This window comes from Emys orbicularis, chromosome 13 (genome assembly GCF_028017835.1).
Source record: "Emys orbicularis isolate rEmyOrb1 chromosome 13, rEmyOrb1.hap1, whole genome shotgun sequence".
Taxonomy (NCBI): Eukaryota; Metazoa; Chordata; order Testudines; family Emydidae; genus Emys; species Emys orbicularis.
Window position 1 is genome coordinate 11,853,840 of NC_088695.1, and position 15,414 is coordinate 11,869,253.

Consider the following 15,414-nt stretch of genomic DNA (forward strand, 5'->3'; position numbering starts at 1 on the left):
CTCACCCCCAGCTTCAGCCGCACTTTGACCCGGATCAGAATATTGGGAATCATTAGGAAAGGGATAGATAAGAAAATATCATATTGCCTCTATATAAATCCATGGCACACCCACATCTTGAATTAGGGGGTTGGACTAGATGACCTCTTGAGGTCCCTTCCAACCCTAGTATTCTATGATACTTCATGCAGATGTGGTCTCCCCATCGCAAAAAAGGTATATTAGAATTGGATAAGGTTCAGAGAAGGGCAACAAAAATTATTAGGGGGGAACAGCTTCCATAAGAGGAGAGATTAATGAGACTGGGACTTTTCAGCTTGGAAAAGAGACCACTAAGTAGGGGATATGATAGAGGTCTATAAAATCATGACTGGTGTGGAGAAAGTAAATAAGGAAGTGTTATTTACTCCTTCTCATAACACAAGAACTAGGGGTCACCAAATGAAATTAGTAGGCTACAGGTTTAAAACAAACAAAAGGAAGTATTTCTTCACACAACGCACAGTCAACCTGTGGAACTCTTTGCCCGAGGATGTTGTGCAGGCCAAGATTATAACAGGGTTCAAAAAAGAACTAGATAAGTTCATGGAGGACAGGTCCATCAATGGCTATTAGCCAGAATGGGCAGGGATAGGGTCCCTAGCCTCTGTTTGCCAGAAGCTGGGAGTGGGCGACAGGGGATGGATCACTTGATGATTACCGGTTCTGTTCATTCCCTCTGGGGCGCCTGGCATTGGCCACTGTCGGAAGACAGGATACTGGGCTAGATGGACCTCTGGTCTGACCCAGTATTGCCGTTCTTATGTTCTTACGAAACTCCTCCACTCTAACCCGCTAAAACACCAGACAGAGATTGATTTGTTTCCCTGAGCATCACTGCTGGGCATTTGACATGGCTCCCTGCACACAGAAAGAGTCACATTTCTCCCCAGACTAGAGCCCTCCCCAGACTGAAACTCTCAGCCACAGCTCATAGGAACAGCAGCAGATCAGCCAGATCTAAGGGGAACGCCCCATAGGCTGAACAGAGGCGGAACACAAGGAAATGAAACTAACCCTGTCACGCAGCCATGGCCGCAGACAGCCCTGTACTAAGTCTCCAGGATGAACTCTCTTGTTCCATCTGCCTGGAGTATTTCAAAGAGCCGGTGTCTATCCACTGTGGGCACAACTACTGCCGAGCCTGCATCAGTCAGTGCTGGGGGGACACAGATACAAACTTCTCCTGCCCGCAGTGCAGAGAAACGGCCCAGCAGAAGCTTTTCAGGCCCAACAGGGAGCTGGGGAAAGTTGTGGAAATAGCCAGGCAGCTGAGTTTCCAGGTCACAGTAACCGCAGGAGGGGAGCAAGGGTGTGAGACACACCGGGAGGCCCTGAAACTCTTCTGTGACACGGATCACCAACTGATTTGTGTGATCTGCAGAGAGTCGCAAGTTCACAGAGCTCACACTGTTTTCCCAGTAGAGGAGGCCGCCCAGCAGTACAAGGTAAGGCCTGGGTGTCTTGTGTTGTCATTTAAAATAGTTTTGTTTTGTTTTGATGATAGTTATTTTCTATATTTTGGCTGGCGTAGCGCCCCAGTGAAAGTCCCCACCTGAGACTGTCCCCAGAGTGGGCAGCCGCCGGCCCGCGCCGGACGCTTGGAGTGAAGTGAAAAAACCAGCGGTATAGTGACTGAACCCTGACAGTGTCACTTTGGCTGCACTCTGGCTGCAGACAGGTTCTAGGTCAGAGGTGGGCAAACTACGGCCCGCGGGCCACATCCGGCCTGTCCGACTCCTGAGCTCCCGGCCCCTCCCCTGCTGTCCCCCTCCCCTGCAGTCTCAGTGCGCCACGCTGCCAGTGGTCTGGCCCACCGCTCCTGCCGGGCAGCGCGGGTGGCGTGGCTGGCTCCGGCTGGGCAGTGGGGCTGCGAGCTCCTGCTGCTCTGAGCAGCATGGTAAGGGGGAGGGGGATTGGGTAAGGGGCAGGGGTCCCGGGGGGCAGGGAGCAGAGGGCAGTTGGATGGGGCAGAGGTTCTGGGGTGGGGGCAGTCAGGGGATGGGGAACAGGGGGCGTTGGATAGGCATGGGAGTCCTGGGGGGGCCTGTCTGGGGGTGTGGATAGGGGTCGGGGCAGTCAGGGGATAGGGAGGGGGGGGGGGTTGGATTGGGGGAGGGTCCCAGGGGGTGGTTGGGGCAGGGGTCCCGGGAGGGAGCAGTCAGGGGACAAGGAGCAGGGGGAATTGGATGGGTTGTGGGTTCTGAGAGGGGCAGTCAAGGGGCGGGAAGTGGGAGGGGGTGGATAGGGGGCGGGGGCCAGGCTGTTTGGGGAGGCACAGCCTTCCCTACCCGGCCCTCCATACAGTTTCTCAACGCCGATGTGGCCTTTGGGCCAAAAGGTTTGCCCACCCCTGCTCTAGGTAATGTATATTCATGTGTCCTGAGGACAACTTTCAGAGTAGCACTGGTGGTGTAGCAGTTAGGATGGCTGCTTTCCAGGCAGTCTGTCTGGGTTCAATGCCAAACAAGTGTGGTGTTTTCCTCAGCTCTTCCCTTGCTTTTACCACAGCAAAGCAGTGTTGCCAAATAGAGAGAGGAGAGGAGCTCCTTTACCCTATAGAGGGCTCTGTGGCGCAGTGGCTAGCATGTTGGACTTCTAAGGAGTTGTGCCTGTCCTGGCCTCTATGCATTAGGACAGTTATTCAAAGGTTGTGGGTTCAAATCCCACCCGAGTCACTTTGCTGCTCCTGGCTGCCATTGTGGCTTTTATGCAATAGATAGGGCCCTACCAAATTCGTGGTCCATCTTGGTCAATTTCACAGTCATAGGATTTTTAAAATCGTAAATGTCATGATTTCAGCTATTTAAATCTGAAAATTTCAGGGTGTTGTAACTGGCACTGCCTTCAGAGCTGGGCAGCTGGAGAGTGGCGGCTGCTGGCCAGGAGCCCAGCTCTGAAGGCAGAGCCACCGCCGGCAGCAGTGCATGGCATGATATGGTAGTGCCACCCTTACATCTGTGCTGTTGCCTTCAAAGCTGGGCCCTCAGTCCGCAGCCACCACCCTTTGGCCGCCCAGTTCTGAACTCAGTGCAGAAGTAAGGGTGGCAATACCACTACCCCCTAAAATAACCTTGCGACCCCCCTGCAACTTCCTTTTGGGTCAGGACCCCCAATTTGAGAAACGCTGGTCTCCCCTGTGAAATCTGTATAATATAGGGCAAAAGCACACAAAAGACCAGATTTCACAGGGGGAGACCAGATTTCACAGTCCATGACACGTTTTTCAGCTGTGATTTTGGTAGGGCCCTAGCAATAGTCAGCCACTTGAGTGTGGCCAAATGGGGCCAAGACTAGGGCCGAAAGGCACACCTGGCTACCAGTAGGTAGAAGCCTCTACCTGCATCTCTGCTGTGCAGGGAGATGTGTTTAACCCCCTAGAGAATTCAGGAAAAAATGGGAAGGAGAAAAAGAAACGAAAGCCTCTTCCAATGGTTGAGGCCTGGTACAAGCCTTCTGCGGCTGCTCCTTTCCGGCCCATCTGGGTGCCCCCTTCTGGCCATACCAGGGTTGGGGCACTGCCACTGAGCGGTGGGCAGATGGGATCCAGCAATCCCTGGCCTCACACAGAAGAGACAAACGTTTAAGCCTCTCCACTAACTTAGGTGTCGACTCTTAAGCCTCCCCACTTTGTGCTGCAGCCGCAGTATTTAGCCTTCTTGTGTGGGTTCTCCTGCCGGGGAGAACGGGCCCTCTTGGGCTCCATTTGAGGAGGAAACCTGGGCCGGAAAGAATTGCGGTCGCAGGTCAAGCTTGTGTGTCCAAAGGGCTGAGCTGGTGGCCCCAGCAGCTCAGGCCGGTGCTCCCACGAGTGGGGGAGGCAGCTGAGTAGGGTGGCAGGCCCATGGCCTTGGGCCCCAGGCCCATTCATCCATCTGCTCCTCCCAGGACCCCAGAGAGGAAAAGAGAGGAGGTGGCCAGACACTCGTCCTAGCAGGCTCGCCCTTCTCCCCTCAGAGTGGCCATGCCCGCCTCTGGCACCTTGATCCTCCCCCCGGGATCACTCTCCCCACATCCCGAGCAGGGAAGCCTCCTGCACCAGGCGCTACAGGGCCCTTTCCCAACTTGTTGGAGGGCTCCGCCCTGGAGCGCAGGTCTTGGGGGAAAAGGCAAAGTCTTGTCTCAAAGGCTGATTTTCCAGAGATGGCAGCCAGGGAGCTGCTCTGCTTGGCACCTAGTCTCTGCTTTCACCCTCTCTAGTGAGAGTGAAGATGAAGATTAAACCACCTTTAGCCCTTCGGCTCCACGGAAGATTTCTGACCACCCTGAGCTGACCGTAAGACACCTGGGTAGGATGTGGGTGGTGTATAGGGTGACCAGACAGCACATGTGAAAAATCGGGACAGTGGGTAGGGGGTAATAGGAGCCTATATAAGAAAAAGACCCAAAAATTGGGACTGTCCCTATAAAATCGGGACATCTGGTCACCCTAGTGGTGTAGCACCCAGTGAATGTCCCCACCTGAGACTGTCCCTGGAGCGGGCGGCAGCTGGTCTGTGCCAGACTTTTGGCGCAAGCCATCAGAGCCCTTCGGGGGGAGGGGAGGGCTTGCCCCCGGCCTCAGGAGGGAAGTGAAAAAAACAGCAGTGTAGATGATTGAACCCCACCAGTGTCACTTTGGCTGCAGTCTGGCTGAAGACAGGTTCTAGGTAATGCATAGTCATGGGTCTTAAGGGGTATTAGCAAGGCAGCATTGGTGGTATAGTGGTTAGGATGGCTGACTTCTAAATATTTGGTCTGGGTTTAATTCCCAGCCAACGCAGTGTTTTCCTTATATCTTCCCCTGCTTTTACCACAGCAATTGCAGTGTTGCAAAGTAGAGAGAGGAGATGAGTACTCAATTCATCAAAGGGCTCTGTGGCACAATGGAAAGCGTGGTGGCCTTCTAAAGACCAATGCATAGTAGTATTTAGGAGAGTCATTCAAAGATTGTGAGTTCAAATCCCACTAGAGTCACTTTAGCTGGCTGCCAGTTTGGCTTTTACGGAATAGGCAGCCACTTGAGTGCAGCCAACTGGGGCCAAGACGAGGACAGAAAGGCGGACCAGGCTACCAGGGTGTAGAAGTCTCGGCAGTGCGGGGAGGCGTGCTTTCACCCCTAGCTCAGGGTGGACAAAACCTTTGGGGCTAAAGGTGGTTTAATCTTCATCTTCACTCTGAATAGAGGGGGTGAAAGCAAGGCCTAGGTGCCAAGCAGAGAAGCTCCCTGGCTGCCATCTCCAGAAAATCAGCCTTTGAAACAAGCCTTGGCCTTTTCCCCCAAGACCTGCGCTTTAGGGGGGTCCTCCAGCAGGTTGGGAAAGGACCTCACAGCGCCTGGCGCAGGGGGCTTCCCTGTTCGGGAGGTGGGGATCCCAGTGGGAGGGTCCAGGTGCCAGAGGTGGGCTTGGCCACTCTGAGGGAAGGAGGGTCCAGGCCAGCCGGTGTCAGAGGGAGGCCCTCTCGTGTCCAGGGTTCTGTAGGGAGGCCAGACTCCCCAATCCCTGCTGAGGAAACTGCCCACAAACAAACACTAAAAGTCAATTCCAGCCACGCTATTTTTCTTTGCTCAGAAACAAATCCAGACCCGGCTGCAGACTCTGAAGGAAGAGAGAGAAAAGCTCCTGCGGTTGAAAGTGTCAGCAGAAGGGAGAAGCCGGGAGTATCTGGTACGTGTCCAATGTTATCAGCCAGCAGAGACATGGGGTGGGAGTCTGTCTCCCTGGAAGAGTGTGGGTATGGGAGGGGGGGGTGTCTCTCTGACCACATCTGGTGGGATCGCGGGGAACCAATACACAAGTCAGTTCCTGCTTGGGGATGGTCTCACATGGCTTAAACTGACCTTTGCCCTCCCTGAATCTGGACCCTCCATGCAAGTTAGAGCAGCCTCGGGGCTGCACAAGCTGACTCTGGCTCCCCAAGGGGCCTGAGTAGCAGAGACCAGCTGGGATGCAGTGGGCTTTTTCCACACTGCTGTTGTACCTCTTATTCCACGGACTGGAAGCTGGACTATTGTAGAAGATGAATGCCATTCTCCCCTGGTCAAGGCAACCCACAGCACAGGGTTATTCTCAGCACAGTTTAAAAAGGTCTGAGAATCGGGCTTCCCATGTCTGTGCATGTCGCCCTCTGGGGATATCCCTTTCTCTCCATGGGCTGGATTGTGCCAGTGATTTCTGCCCTTCAGTAGGGCTGGACCAGATCCTCAGGATTTCAGAACAGCCCTGAGGGAGCGCAGCAGCTGCTACAGCCATGGGAGGGATGCAATTGCTTTTCTGGCCAGTGCAGGCTGTGGGGCCATGGCCCTGCCTCCTCCCTTCCCAGACATCAGAGAAAGTAGGACCAAGGTGGATGTTCTGGACAAAATCTTCTCTCTGACAACTTGGAGAAAGTTCCTCTCTAAATGGCAAGTGCTGAAGTTTGGATCTGCAATGAAATTCGCCCCACTGGACACTCAGGGCCCAGGGAAATATCCCCCGACCCTCTCCACGTCCCTGACCTGCCTTTTCCCTCTTTCTGTCTGTTCATGGCAGGAGAAGACAGACGCCCAGAGGCAGAAGGTTGTGTCTGAATTTGAGCGGCTGCGCCAGTTCCTGGAGGAACAAGAGCGACTCCTGCTGGCCCGGCTGGCAGAGCTAGAGAAGGGGATGACAAAGATGCGGGATGAAAATGTCACCAAGCTTTGCGAGGAGATTTCCCGTCTCAGCGAGCTGATCCGTGAGATGGAGGAGAAGTGCTGTCAGCCAGCAAGTGAATTCCTGCAGGTGAGATCTTGGCTCCTGGCATAGAATTTGGGAAAACAACATAGAAGTGAGACTTGTGAGGTGGGGGGTCCAGGATTCAAACCTCGCCCTGTAATTCACCGTACATCTTGCTTAAATGGAAATCTTCTTTATCACTTCCCTTTGGTCTTCATTTTATTGTTCTGAATTTTATGACTCACAGTTTGTCAGGGGACCAAGGTCAGGGAAAAGGCGCTGCTTAGTCTATAGAGATTTTATTTATTCATGCACATGTATCTAGAAATGTTTATGGCCTACATCCCTGCAGAGTCTAAGCACCACTTGGAAGGCTGGGAAATATTATGTGAATCACACTATTGCACCCATTATAAAGCTGGGGAACTGAGGCACAGCCAGATGATGTAACTTGCCCAAGTCACTAAGGGTGTCTAGGGCAGTTCAAGGAACAGAGCCTAGATCTCCTGCGTCCAAGTTCAGTGCTTTAACCACAAGGCTGCTGGCTGGAACAGGAGCCCGGGCTCTGTCTTTGCAATGCAGCGGTGCTAACCATGACACCGTCGACACACCTCCCCGGGAACGTGGCGTGCGCCCCCTCCACCCGTGGGACATAGAAACAGGTGCAATGATTATGCATTATTCATTCTCACTGTTATCACTGTGAGACTGAGCTTCCTTTCTTCTCTCTAGGATGTCAGAAGCACCCTGAGCAGGTATGTGGCATCTTCTCAGTCCCCTCTCACACTTCACTGTGCTTGGGCCCTTGTCCAATCCTCATCTCCTTCACAGACAACAGCAAAGCATGCAGGGCAGGGTATTCAGGCTTGGGCTGAAACTTGGGCTTGATGCTCTTTAATTATTAACCTGAATATAGGAATATGCTATAAAAACTCCATGGCCCACCTGTGCCACAACAACTGGCACTGTCTACACCAGGGGTTAGGTCAGGGGTATGGATTTTTCACACCCCTGAGTGACGGAGTTATACCCATATAAGTTTGTAGTGTAGACCTGGAATTAATCCAAAGAGTGACAGAGCTGTAGTGATCTGTCAACTCAGAGTGTCTGTCAGGGTGGACCCAAAGTGTGTTTCAGGATTCTGGCCCTGTCAGATATCAAACAGCAAAGAGATGGAAAATTTTCCTGTGACTTTGCTTTATTTCCATCATTCAGCTTCCGAGCCCACAGGACTGAGCTTTCTTGCAGGTAGCATTTCCAAGGTGCAATAGGGCCGTTAACCAATCCTTTGTATTGTGATGTTTCTTGATGGCCCATCTGATTTTTTTTTGATAGTCCTTCTGGGTGGGTTGGGGGGACAATTCCCATGCCTGGGTTCCCAAATTCACAGCAAACATTCTCAAAGTTATAGAGCAAAACCTACATATTTTTATAACATGGAATATCGACATTACAAGTGAGACTAATGCATGCAGCAACTTATAAGCATTTCCCAGAATCTAAATACTAAATACATTCTTATAAGACTAATAGCTATTCTGAGCAAAACTAACACACAAGTGAACTGGTCTGGTCTCAAGCTATGAGTTTGCCAGTTCTTAGCTAATGCCTGCAGCCTGGGCAACAGCTGGCATCTGGCCTGCCAGCATCACAGGGGTCACTCTAAGAGAGACTTGCTCTGCCATTGGTTGGGCTGGACCTGTTCTGAGACTGGGTTACACAGAGAAATGTGCTCAACTTAACAGCTTTCACAGCCCATGTGCTTCCACTGACATGCAACTGATATTAAATGATGAATGCCAAAATGATGAAGAATAAAGATTAAGTAATCAAAGGATGAATCAGAACAGCCTGTCTCCTAGGTGCCAGAAGGGGCAATTCCAGCAGCCAGTGGAGATTTCTCCTGAGCTGGAGAAGAGACTCAGTGATTTCTCTCCGAAAATCTTTGTTCTAAAGGAGACTCTGAAGAAATTGAAAGGTACGACCAGGAAGGGATCTAGGAAGGGAAATAAAAAGTTGTCTCTAGAATTGTGGAATTTGCTGAGCGGTGACTAATCTACTGCTATTTAAAAAGAACAGAAAAGAGATAGATCAAAATTCTTGAATGAGGGGACTGGGCTGGAGAATTTCCTAGGGCAAATGAAATTCTGATTGAGAAACAACCATAATATGAATGTGAATCGTTGTCACCTTACCTCGTTTGCCTGGATTATAGAGGAATGCAGTCTCTTTGGATGAAGGAAGACCTTACCACCATACAGAGTGCTCTGATCAAATTCCTGCCTGGGTTCAGTGTCAGTCTGGCCTCAGTAGAAATTCTCCGCGCAGGGCCGGCTCCAGGCACCAGCCCACCAAGCTTGTGCTTGGGGCGGCACCTGGAGGGGGGCGGCACGGCACTCTGGCCGCCGGGGAGAGCGGAGCCGCGGTGGGCACTCCGCCCTCCCCCCGGCGCTCTGGCCGCCGGGGAGAGCGGAGCCCCGGCCGGGCTCTCCGCCCTCCTCCCGGGGCTCCGGCCGCCAGCGGAGCCGCGGCAGGCTCGCCGCCCTCCCCCTGGCGCTCCGGCTGGTCGGGGAGAGCGGCCCGCGGCCGGGCTCGGCGCCCTCCCGTGCCAGCTTGTTTTGCTGGTGCCTAGAGCCGGCCCTGCTTGGGGACTCTCTCCTGGGTGCTGCCCCATCTCGTCCACCCAGGTGGGGAGGAGACCCTCTCCAGCTGGTGCCTCCTTCTCTTCCTCCCCTTGGGGCTGGGGACCCTTTCTTGTCTTTGCCATCATCCCTCCTCCGCCTTCCACGTGCTGCTGACCCCTCCCTCTGCCCCACACCCAGTATCAATCCCCAGCCCCTTCCCGGCCCTGTCTCCGCAGATAAATAAAGTTCATGACTGATCAGAGAGGACAAGTCTGATGCATGAAGTCCTCCTTACACCATATTAAGTGGACTTAAATCATGCATAGGTTGGTCATTCTACATGGGAGAGGGGAGACATTTCACATTCACTCTTAGGCCTTGTCTACACTGCCACTTTACAGCGCTGCAACTTTCTTGCTCAGGGGTGTGAAAAAAGACCCCCCCCGAGTGCTACACGTTTCAGCGCTGTAAAGTGGCAGTGTAGACAGTGCTCCAGCGCTGGGAGCTACTCCCCTCGTGGAGGTGGTTTTTCTACTGCGCTGGGAGAGCTCACTCCCAGTGCTGACATACCCTTAATTTCTCTTTCTGTCTGGGTATCTCTGTCCCTTTCCTTCTGTGTTTGGCCCAGCCCTCAAGCACATGTATCCTGATTATTTGTAAAACCGTGCCTTCAGTATTAAAGCTGGTCAAAACATTTCATTCAAAAAAAGTTTGGTGGAAAATCCCCCCCTGCTTAAAAAAACCCTTCCAAATCCACAAAGAAAACAAACAGAAATAAACAAACAAAACCCCCTGATTTTGTTTGTTTTTACTTTTCCCCCCAAAAAATTCTTTAATTTTTGATTTTGCAGGTCCCCCCGACCCTTTCTTTTTTGGGACCTAATACAAGGGGGGTATTTTTGTTTTGTTTTGTTTTTTGACTTTTACATTTTTCTTTCTCTTTTGCCACCGTGTAATATTTCAACAATTCTTCTCACTATGCCCCCAAATTCATTCCAGCTCTGGTTATGGATGGCAGAAATCACGCCATAACGTGACAGCATGACATCTCATCTTTCTCCTCTCTCTCTAGATACCCTGCCCTCCGAACTGGAGAGAGAATGGGGTGAGTCTCTGGGAAAGGTGGGGCCGGGAAAGAAGGCTGCAAATGGGAAGAGATCATAACAGTTTGTGTTGGTGACCCTGGATTCACTTGCAGAAGAAGCTTCTGAGATCAGAGAAAACAGAAGCTGTTAGGACTAGAGAATGGGCATTCCAGAGAGGGGGACGGCTTTAAACACTCCAGCATATTAACCCCTTCACTGGTCGGACCGAGCCCCTTGGTGTCTCCAGTCATCCTCTTCGATCTCTCTCCCTCTTGCTGGGTTGTGGGGTCTCCCTTCACCCTGTCCTTGGGTCTGGGCATGCGTCTGACGAAGTGGGTATTCACCTATGAAAGCTTATGCTCCAACACATCTGTTAGTCTTAAAGGTGCCACAGGACTCTCTGCTGCTTTTTACAGATCCAGACTAACACAGCAACCCCTCTGATACCTGTCCTTGGGGACAGGGCCGGCTCTAGGATTTTTGCCGCCCAAGGCAAAAACAATTTTGGCCGCCCCCCCCCCCCCGTTTTTTAATTACCCCCACCCCCGGCCCCGCCTCAACTCCGCCCCTTCCCCAAATCCCCAGCCCTGCCTCCTCCCCCCAGGCTCTCAAGCCTGGGAGTGAGGGGGAGCAGCGGCGCGCGAAACAACTGTTTCGCGCGCCGCGGCCGCTCGGGATCTCCCCCTCCCTCCCTGGTTTCATAGCCTGGGAGGGAGGAGGAGAAGTGGCGCCTGGGAGGGGGAGAAGCGGCGCCCGCGCCCGCGCTACAGCCGCTCGGGATCTCCCCCTCCCTCCCAGGTTTGAGAGCCTGGGAGGGAGGGGGAGACTCCGAGTGGCCACGGCGCGGGCGCCGCTTCTCCCCCTCCCTCCCAGGCTCTCAAGGGGGAGAAGCGGCGCCCGCGCCGCGGCCACTCGGAGTCTCCCCCTCCCTCCCAGGTTTGAGAGCCTGGGAGGGAGGGAGGGAGGGGGAGACTCCGAGTGGCTGCGGCGCGGGCGTGGGCGCCGCTTCTCCCCCTCCCAGGCTCTCAAGTCTGGGAGGGAGGGGGAGCAGCGGCGTGCGAAACAGCTGTTTCGTGCGCCGCGGCCGCTCGGGATCTCCCCCTCCCTCCCAGGTTTGAGAGCCTGGGAGGGAGGGGGAGACTCCAAGTGGCCGCGGCGCGGGCGCCGCTTCTCCCCCTCCCTCCCAGGCTCTGAAGCCTGGGACGGAGGGGGAGCAGCGGTGCGCGAGCGGCAGCGGAGGTGAGCTAGGGCGGCCGGGGCACATTTTTAGGGGCGGCATTCTGGCGCCGGCCATGCCGCCCCTAAAAATGTGCCGCCCCAAGCACCAGCTTGTTTTGCTGGTGCCTAGAGCCGGCCCTGCTTGGGGACTCTCTCCTGGGTGCTGCCCCATCTCGTCCACCCAGGTGGGGAGGAGACCCTCTCCAGCTGGTGCCTCCTTCTCTTCCTCCCCTTGGGGCTGGGGACCCTTTCTTGTCTTTGCCATCATCCCTCCTCCGCCTTCCACGTGCTGCTGACCCCTCCCTCTGCCCCACACCCAGTATCAATCCCCAGCCCCTTCCTTCTGGAGTGGGGTTTGCACACTATCCCTCCCGTGTAGGGTCCTACCAAATTCACGGCCTTGAAAAACACATCACAGACTGTGAAATCTGATCTCCCCTGTGAAATCTGGCTATGACAGGGGAGGAGCAGGGCTGGGGGTGCCCCAGGCTTGGGCTCCCACTGTGGGCCGGGCTCCAGCTGCTAGTCCCAGTCCAGGCTGGGGAGGGACAGGGCTTCCTCTTCTCCTGCAGGGGCTGCCCCCAGAGGTGGATCAGACCCACCTCTGGGAACCTCGCCCAGCTGCAGGAAGCTCTGCAGATGCTGGCTGGGACAGCTCCTGACCCAGTCAGGAGGCTGCGGCTCCAGCTGTCAGCCTCCGACCCAGGCAGGGAGGCTGCTGGGAAAACCCAGATGGATGACGACTCATCCCTCCCATACCCTGCGACTCTCACTTCTGCGCTGCTACTGATGATGGTGGCACTGGCTTTAGAGCCTGGCGCCCAGCCAGCAGCCGCTACTCTATGGCTGCCCAGCTCTGAAGGCAGCACCACTACCAGCAGCAGCACCGAAGTAAGGGTGGCAATCCCATGATCCCCCTACAATAGCCTTGTGACCCCCCCCATGACCTCCTTTTGGGTCGGGACCCCCATGGTTACAACACTGTCAAATTTCATATGTAAACACCTGAAACCGTGAAAATCCCATGACTGTGACATTGACCAGATTAGGGCCCTACCAAATTTGTGGTCCATTTATGTGCCATCTCCTGCTTCCTCCCTCCTGGCTGGCAGGGCTGGGGAGGTGTCTCCCAGCAGCCCTCCCTATAGGCGCCAACTCCGTGGGTGCTCCGGGGCTGGAGCACCCACAGGGAAAAAATGGTGGGTGCTGAGCACCCACCAACAGCCCCACATCAGCTCCCCTGTGCCCCCCATGTTTGCTGCCTGCTGGCAGGACCCACTAATCAGCACCTCCCCCAATCTCCCTGCACCTCCCACCCGCTGCAGTCAGCTGTTTCCCAGTGTTCAGGAGGCTTTGGGAGGGAGGAGGAGGAGCGAGGGCACAACGTGCTGGGGGGAGGGGATGGAACTGGGAGGGAAGATGCGGGGTGGGGTGGAGGGGGGGCGGGGAGAGAAGGGATGGGGGTGGGGCCTTGGAGGAAAGGGTGGAGTGGGGGAGGGGCCTGGGGCAGAGCACCCCCCATGCACATTAGAAAGTCTGTGCCTGTGGCCTCCCTACCCTGCTCTCTCCCTGCTGCCGGGAGTGGGGCAACCCCAGCAGGGGGACCAGGGAGATGCAGCAGGGGAGGAGGCAGAATCTGCAGCCAAAAACCTCAGCTATAACAGCACCTCTAGGGCCTAGGAGGAAGGAGCCATGGAGATATCCTTGCTCAGCGCCAGCACAGAGGCAGCTCCCTAGGGGAGCAAGGCAGAAAATCGGGGAGGGTCCCAGCTGGGTTGGGGCTGCTGGGGAGTGTGAGAAATGGTCCCAGCCTCCCCCAGCGCCGAGCTCTGCCCCAATGCTCTGATTCTCTCTCCCCCCAGTGAATGTGACTCTGGATCCAGACACGGCTCATCCCGAACTCGTCCTGTCTGAGGATCGGAAAGGCGTGAGGCGGGGACACACGCGGCAGCATCTTCCCAACAATCCGGAGAGATTTGACGCTGAGCTCTGTGTGCTGGGCTGTGTGGGGTTCACCTCGGGGCGACATTGCTGGGAGGTGGAGGTGGGGGACGGAGGAGGCTGGGCTGTGGGAGTGGCCAGAGAGTCTGTGAAGAGGAAGGGAGAGTTCATCTTTGGACCTGAGAAGGGGATCTGGGCTGTGGGACTGTGGAGGAGTCGGTACTTGGTCATCACCTCTCCTGCGACACCCCTGTCCCTGAGCTGGGTGCCCAGGAGGATCCGGGTCTCTCTGGATTATACACAGGGGCAGGTGGCATTTTTTGACGCTGATAGTGAAGCTCCGATCTTCACTTTCCCACCGGCCTCATTCACGGGGGAGCAAGTCCGCCCCTGGCTCTGGGTGGAGATGGGATCCCAGCTCAGGCTGTGCCCCTGAGACGTGGGGTGAAATTCACCGCTGCACCTTTCCTCCAGGCAGAGGCTCCCCCGGCACCTGGACTCCCCATCTCTGGGACTCTGGCCAAGTGCAGGGAGCCTCTGAACTGACATAACCTCGGGTTGCTGGATGTGATTAGGGCAGAGAGCCCAATCCCATTGCCCAGTCTGGTCCTATCCACTCTGATTCTGGAGAGCTCTGGCAGTCTGCCGGGCAGATGGAGGGAGAGGAATCCAGAGGGTAGGGACAAAGGTGGGGACTGGAGAGCAGTTTTACTCGAGTGACTTCACTCCTGATTTACACTAGGGTGGGTGAGAGGGGAGTCAGCCCCAGTGACTCCGGAGGGGTCACTCCTGATTCACATTGGAATGAGTGAGGCCAGGAGGGAATCACCTCCAATGCGAGTGACTCCTGATTCACACTGGTGTGACTGAGAAGGGAATCAGCCCCAATTATTCCAATGGGAGACATGGCTAGAAAGGGTTAAACATCCGGTGTTTTTTTGTATTTACATATGTATGAGTAGGGTCTACAATGTAATCAACAGTCCCTGTTTATGCTGTATTCTGATAATTCAGAGGTCAAAAGAAGATCCTATCACTTAATTACCTTTTGTTCCCTGAGGAACTCCAACTTGTCAAAAGACATGAAATTGTACAAAAGATCCTTGGATCCTGATTCTGTCATCTCAGATCTGCTTAAGCTTCATCAGGGGAAGTTTGAGTCACAAGATTGAGGTCCCAGTTAGGCTGACACTCACTGAAGGTGATATTGGACATTGGACTATAATCTATGAACTATTTCTGAAAGAACTCTTTGCAACCACAAAGCTCATCATCTCTGCTATGAATCTGCACCTCAATAAATTGAACTCATGTCTGTATGTATATTGATCTTTTAAGCTTACTCTCTTTTGATTTTTAATAAATTTTAGTTTAGTTAATAAGAATTGGCTGTAGCGTGTATTTGGGTAAGATCTGAAACAGGCATTAACCTGGGAGGTAATGTGTCCGATCCTTTGGGATTGGTAGAACCTTTTCTTTTATATGATGAAATAAGATTTACAGAAATTTTTATCATATTTGATGTGGGTACCCGGATGGAAGCCTGAGGCTGTATCACTTTAAGGGAACTGTGTTGCTTGGACTTTTGAGTAACCAGTAAGGTAATAAAGAAGCTGTTTTATGCTGGCTTGGTAAATCTAAGTATTGGAATATCCACCAGCTTTATGGGGATTGTCTGCCCCATTCTTTGCAGTTCACGTAATCGAGTGACCATAGCTGACTCCCCACTAGGACCCCGGTCACAGTACTCCTGATTGACACTGCTGTGAAAGGGGGGGGGGGGAAATCAGCCCCAGTGACTCCAATGGGAGGTACTTCTGATTGACATTG

At 54.0% G+C, this 15,414-nt stretch overlaps 1 protein-coding gene and 1 non-coding gene across 2 annotated transcripts; both read left to right on the forward strand.

The window, feature by feature from the left end:
* Positions 1-1,038: 1,038 nt before the first annotated feature.
* LOC135887628 (zinc finger protein RFP-like) lies at positions 1,039-13,643 on the forward strand. The gene is made up of 6 exons (XM_065415347.1): positions 1,039-1,487; positions 5,592-5,687; positions 6,552-6,782; positions 7,449-7,471; positions 10,413-10,445; positions 13,506-13,643. Exons 1-6 carry the CDS (start codon positions 1,071-1,073, stop codon positions 13,555-13,557), a joined length of 852 nt encoding a protein of 283 aa, XP_065271419.1. The 5' UTR covers positions 1,039-1,070; the 3' UTR covers positions 13,558-13,643.
* Positions 2,604-2,717, forward strand: TRNAR-UCU (transfer RNA arginine (anticodon UCU)). The gene is made up of 2 exons: positions 2,604-2,640; positions 2,682-2,717. It is a non-coding gene; the product is annotated as a tRNA-Arg (tRNA).
* Positions 13,644-15,414: the final 1,771 nt, after the last annotated feature.